The following is a 6,073-nucleotide window of genomic DNA, read 5'->3' as shown; positions in this document are numbered from 1 at the left end:
ATGGCACACTCTACAACGGTACAGAGCATATACTTCCATCGAGGCCCAACACTCCATCATGCTTGTTTGGACCAACTCTTACAGATCCATATAAACTGTTTATTCCCCACTGAATCCACATGATCTTCTCTACACACTGGGGACAGTTATACGTTTCTAGCTCCTTTTTATTACAGTACAGAAGCGGAAAAAATCCTACTAGCCACACTCATAAATATGAGTGCCCCCACATGTCTAATGGAAATCTGAGATACTCTTGCATTGTTTAAAGAAAGTAAAACAAACTAACAAAGAGACCGGGGGTAATTAGCGCCTTTGTGTTACATATAAAGTTTTACCAAAAAGGGTCAAACATACAAATCAATGCAAGTTAAGTGCGCTGGATTACAAAACAGAAACATAAAGTCATTATAGGTGTGTTATAAGTGATGAATTACAAAAGTTACAAACAAAAGACACAGAATATTTTCCCCCAATTTTAATTGACACACAAATAAATTAACCAACAAGTAGGACGTATTTGCATAAATATAAAGCCAGCCGGTCACTTTCTCTCTTTTTAATTGCGTCATTGTGCTTGAACACTCATGCTAGTTTATGTACAACAAACTTTAATCACAATATATGGGTGAACGTAATTTAAACTCATCACATAAGGGAGCTTAGTTTGTTCATACAAACAGGTCTCAGCCAGAATCCACTCAACCTTGTGTCAACCACATGGAGTGAATAAACTTGTGGAGCTCTCAGTCCTATCGAAACAACAGTGGACACAGAAAGTCAGAATTTGATCTTTATAATTAAAAAAGGACAAAATATTAACTGTATCCTCATTATTTATCAGCTTTGTGTTTGAATGGAATTTTTCTGCATCATCACATCACACTTTTTGCTGTGAGAGGCAGAAAAATAATGATCACAAATGACATGCTGCAGATTATCCAAGTGTTAGTAGATAGACGGTAGATAGAGGATAACCAAGGAACGGACACTGTGCCTGGTATGAGGGCAGTTGAGGAAGTGACCTCCCCTCTGAAGAACGGAGCAGTGACTCCTGCAGACCCTCTCAGAATCACCACCAGGGAAAGAATCAGACTGAGGGGAGTTGGCTGCAGTCTCAGTGTTCACTTAGAGAGAAGGGCCATGGCAACTTGTCTGCTGAACAACAAAGTAATGTGATTGTTGAAAGGTGAAAGTCTGCCTCAGGTGGATTGGCTGGAAATCTGGGTCTTGTCGCCTTCAGCTAAAGCTTCACCGGGTTATTTGGTTCCTGTAAGTAGGCTGACCAATAGATTCTGGTTATTTTGGCTCAAGCCTCCTGTGCTACCCCTTTATGAGCGGATGGAACACAGACAATGTGCTGTGTGCTATAATGCTTTTATTGTGTGAAACGCGTAGAATCAACCTCCCAGTTAATCTTGGAAAAAAGAATAAACAATCGTAAAATCATAAACAGTAGTTTATGTGAAAACTGTAGACCTGATAATAATTAAGAATCCACGTGGCCAAAATTTGATTTAGATCGAAAAAGTTGCTTCTCATGGTGAATCTTTTTCACAGGAGATGTATTTGAAATTGGCTTGATTGCCAGACTTTGATAAACAAAAAATGATTAATCTCAGTTAATGGGAGTGCAACAGGAGTGGCGTCAGAACACCAACGCTGATGGCTGGCTTTATTGTTCATGGTCTGAATATTGAATTGATCATTGTGTAAATCTTGTTTTCCAGGCAGAGCCAAAGCAATGAGACTCCGTTCATTAGCCCCATTCAGCCATTCAGCCATTATATATTTAAAACTGATTACATTTCACAAGCAGGACTTTTAAAATTTCAGCTGCATATACAGCTGCATACAGGCCTAGATCCACACAACTGTACTGCTACATACACACAAACACACAGTTATCTATCTGTGGGCACAGATGACACACAAAGTTAGACATTGGAGCCAAATAACATAATACAAGTAAAATAGTAGGTAAAACATGTGTATTTTAATAGAGCAATCGAATATAATGTAGAAGATATGTTATATGTCAGCCATAATATATAATATGACATAACTAAAATAGGATATAAGAGACATTTAAATCACATTTTGTCTTTGGCCTTGTCTTCATGTCCCAAATCCATGTCTGCTGAGAAGAGCTGATCGTCGGTCATCTCCCGGGAAGTCAAGCGTTTGGTGTTCTCATAAAACCAGAATCTGTGAACTCAGTAACTAGCCCTGGTCTCAGCATCCAGCACAAGACAGAGCCAAAGAGTATGTTTATGCCGCTGGTGCAGCATCTGCTTAATGTTGACACCAGCAGCTCAGCCATCCAAGAAAAGCACAGGGATCCGAATGGATGACTTAATCTTGTTCATCATAATAGTGAACGCCTGTCTGGACTTGATCTTTTCCTGTTTGTACTAAGTAACCCTATATAGAATTACCTCTCGTAACACTGTACAAGTCACAAAATGATGTAAAATAGCAGAGAAAAAATGATTTAAATATATATGAGGAAAGAAGCTTTAAATTTCATTAACATCCGTTTTAGGGTTGTAGGTGTTAGCTTGTGAGTAATAGTAGTAGTAGTAATAGTAGTAGTAGTAGTAGTAGTAGTAGTAGTAGTAGTAGTAGCAGTAGTAGCAGTAGAAGTAGTAGTTTAAGCAGACACAGGTCGAAATCAGCTCCTTGATGTCGCCCTCTCCACCACGGCGCTCTGACGCTTGCGGCATGGACAGAGGTAGCCTTTCAGGTGCAAGCGGACCTTGCTGTGCAGTGAAGCGTAGATGAACGGGTTGTAGCACGCAGAGCTCATAGCTACTAAATGGCAGCAGACCTGTAAGACGTTTATGTAGCGCTTCCCTATGAAGTGGAAGTTCGGGTCCAGGTCCAGCAACAGGTTCAGGACCTACAGAGTGACATGGCAACAATTGTGATAAAGTGTGTAGGGAATTCTTGAAAATATACCATTTGTGAGATTGTGATAATGACTTTGCTGCCCCTGGATCGTAGTGCAACAACAAAGGGACACTGGGTAGATCACCCAAAACTCTCGAGCTAGCTATCTTGAATCAACTCTCCTCCTATCTCCACCATAATCACCTTCCTGATCCTCACCAGTCGGGTTTCAAGGCAGGCCCCTCAACTGAGACTGCCCTCCTTGCTGTCTCTGAGCAACTTCACATGCTAGAGCAGCCTCTCTCTCCTCTGTCCTTATCCTTTAAGACCTTTCTGCTGCATTTGACACAGTGAACCATCAGATCCTTATTTCCTCCCTTCAGGACCTGGGTGTCTCAGGCTCTGCTCTCTCCCTGCTCTCATCCTACCTCAATGACCGCACTTACTGGGTAACTGGGTAAAAGAGGATCTGTGTCTGAACCATGTCCTCTCAATACTGGGGTCCCTCAAGGTTCCGTCCGGGGTCACCTCCTCATCTCTCTGTACACCAACTCTCTCGGCTCTGTCATTCACTCACATGACTTTTCCTACCATAACTATGCTGATGACACCCAACTAATCCTCTCTTTTCCCCAATCTGAAACACAGGTAGCAGCACAAATCTCTGCCTGTCTGATTGCCATCTCCCAGTGGATGTTGTCAAGCTCAATTAACCTTGACAAGACTGAACAGCTTTTCCTCCCAGGGAAACGCTTTCCCACTCACAAAGTGACAAATACAGTTGACAACTCCGTGTTAGCTCCCACCCAGACTCCTAGGAGCATGGGTGCTTTGGATAAAAGCGTCAGCTAAATGAAATGTAAATTAATGTAAAAAATAACCATGCAGGCAATGATATCGTGCTAGGTAGAATGCTGATACTGCTTAATTTACCCAACTGGCCAATTTAGGTTTTAAAGGAAACACATTATGCTCCTATCTAGGTTCATCATTAAAATTTGGGTTATTGCTTAAATATTTGGAAATGCTCAAATCTTCTTAAAACATAACACAATCATCATACTGTCCACTGCTGCAGCTCCTCTTTTCAGCCTCTGTCTGAAAAACTTTAGGCTTCTGTCTCTTTAAGACAGGAGCCCCCCCCCCAAAAAAAAACCCTTGTGAAACAGGCTAAGGTCTGTGCAAGTACACCGAAATATAAACTATGCCTTCTTCTTCTATTATGCGATCCTAATCTGTTTGTGTTTTGTAAGGCTCATTGTGGATGCAGCGTTTGTTTTGTGCACACAATTACCTGTAGATGAGTTTCTGTGCTCAGTGATGTGTCAAATCTAATCATCTGGTCGGCAATCAAAGCTTCACCCTTTTTTTCCACTCCACTGCTGTCGAGTCTATTATTTCAAAGCAAATACTTGTCAACTGGATCTTCCTCCCAAGCCTCTGCCAAATCAAGGTCGTGCTAAGAATCTGCTAAACGGAATATTTCAGTTATGGAGTAAGTGAGGAGAATAGTCCAACTAAAATGGCCGTAGACTCACCTGCAGTGGGAGCCAACACAGGGCGAAGGCCAGAACTGAGGCTACCAGAAGATAGAAGGTCTTCTTCCTCCTTTGGCTCCAGCGCTGCTGACTGCTGGATGGCTCCCCGGGTATTGAATAGCGCTTAAGGCTGACAGTGATGGCACAGTAGGACATGCTGACGGACAGCAGGGGGATCATATAGGAGGCTATGAGGATGAAGCAGGAATAAAGCAGCCGCAGATTGCCACTATTAGGCCAGAATTCTTCACACACCACCAAGTCGATACCACTGGGCCGCAGGTCCACATAGCGAGTATAGATAGAGGGAGGGGCGGCCAGAGCCAGAGATAAGAGCCATACACCCAGAGTCACTGCACCACAGCCCCACACAGAAATCCTCTTCCGAACCGGGTGAGCTGACACCAAAAGGAGACAAACAGATATTGTGTACAACAGAGGAAAGCATAGAAGAATATTTCACACATTACATTTGAAATGAGTAGAAGTGAGATTAAAACCTATTTCAAACTAGAATGGTTCAGTAGAGTGATATAATTTCCCTAAAATATACCTGATTTTATAATTTAATTGATATATAATATCAGTCTTCAAACTTGACTTATTTTATTTAACTTTATCTCATTATTATAAATGTGACCCCTAATCATTTACAATAATGTTAAGTCACTTACTCAGTGAGGAAACAAGTAATGTAATATGTAGGTAAAAAATACTCGTTCTGCATACAAGTCCTGCATTAAAATCCTACTCAGCTAAAGATGCATATAAAGGCATTAGCAACAAACTGTGGTTTCACTATCAGAGTGAAAGAAAAAAAATGTATTCTCTCTGACTGATATATTATTATATATGACATAATAAGATGATTAATACTGAATAGTCTGTGTTTTAGCATTTAATTGTATCATTTTCATTTAGACATTCACTAAAATGAAAACCACATGCGAGTTTTGAAGGGATAGAACACAACTTGGTGGAGATTGTTTGATATATAGTCTATTGTGTAAAAGGAACGAGTTAGTGAAGCAATCAAATTTATGTAGTGAAGTGGTCAGTATTATATTTCCCTCTGAAATGTAGTGGAGTGATAGAAAGTAGCATACAAGGAAACATGCTCAAGTAAAGTTCCCCATAAATGTATTTGGTGATAATTGTACATAGTGACTTCCATTGCTCTTACCTACAACAACATAGCGGTCCACCGCGATGGCAGTGAGTGAAAGCACTGAGGCGAACACCGTGGCACATTGCAATAAGGGGACCAGGTGGCACAGGGGCCTCCCAAAGGCCCAGCCATGGCTGTCGAAGGCGTAAGACACAGTCAGGGGAACGCAGCTTAAACACATCAGCAGGTCGCCTGCTGCCAAGTTTCCGATGAAAATGTTTGTTGCATTGTGGAGTTTCTTGTCAGCCAGGATGCAAGCCAACAGGATGGAGTTTCCCACCCCGGCCACGACCACTACAAGGCAGTAGAGAGGTAAGAAGAGGGGTTTGAAACGCAGAAGAAGCTCCATGCCCACGAAACTGTCCAGGGGGTCGCTGCGGTTGAGTCCGTAGCTTTTACTGCCTTCTTGTCCTGTTTCACGGCTGATGTTACTGGTCACACTGAAATCCATGAAAATATCCATGTCTCTGCAGAC

At 41.7% G+C, this 6,073-nt stretch overlaps 1 protein-coding gene across 1 annotated transcript; it reads right to left on the bottom strand.

The window, feature by feature from the left end:
• Window positions 1–2,674: 2,674 nt before the first annotated feature.
• On the bottom strand, window positions 2,675–6,073 carry si:dkey-202l22.3 (7 transmembrane receptor domain-containing protein). Its single transcript, XM_061073427.1, has 3 exons — window positions 5,614–6,073; window positions 4,431–4,828; window positions 2,675–2,902 (listed from the first exon to the last, which is right to left on the bottom strand). Exons 1-3 carry the CDS (start codon window positions 6,059–6,061, stop codon window positions 2,675–2,677), a joined length of 1,074 nt encoding a protein of 357 aa, XP_060929410.1. The 5' UTR covers window positions 6,062–6,073.

This window comes from Limanda limanda, chromosome 6 (assembly GCF_963576545.1).
Source record: "Limanda limanda chromosome 6, fLimLim1.1, whole genome shotgun sequence".
Taxonomy (NCBI): domain Eukaryota; kingdom Metazoa; phylum Chordata; class Actinopteri; order Pleuronectiformes; family Pleuronectidae; genus Limanda; species Limanda limanda.
The sequence above is the reverse complement of the archived record's forward strand: the minus strand, read 5'-3'. Positions and strand labels throughout refer to the sequence as shown.

Coding starts and splice junctions, on each gene's coding strand:
- si:dkey-202l22.3 (XM_061073427.1), bottom strand. CDS start 6,061: ATGGATATTTTCATGGATTTCAGTGTGACCAGTAACATCAGCCGTGAA. Junction 4,829..5,613: donor GGACCGCTATGTTGTTGTAG/GTAAGAGCAATG, acceptor TTTTGGTGTCAG/CTCACCCGGTTCGGAAGAGG. Junction 2,903..4,430: donor TGTGTTGGCTCCCACTGCAG/GTGAGTCTACGG, acceptor GTCACTCTGTAG/GTCCTGAACCTGTTGCTGGA.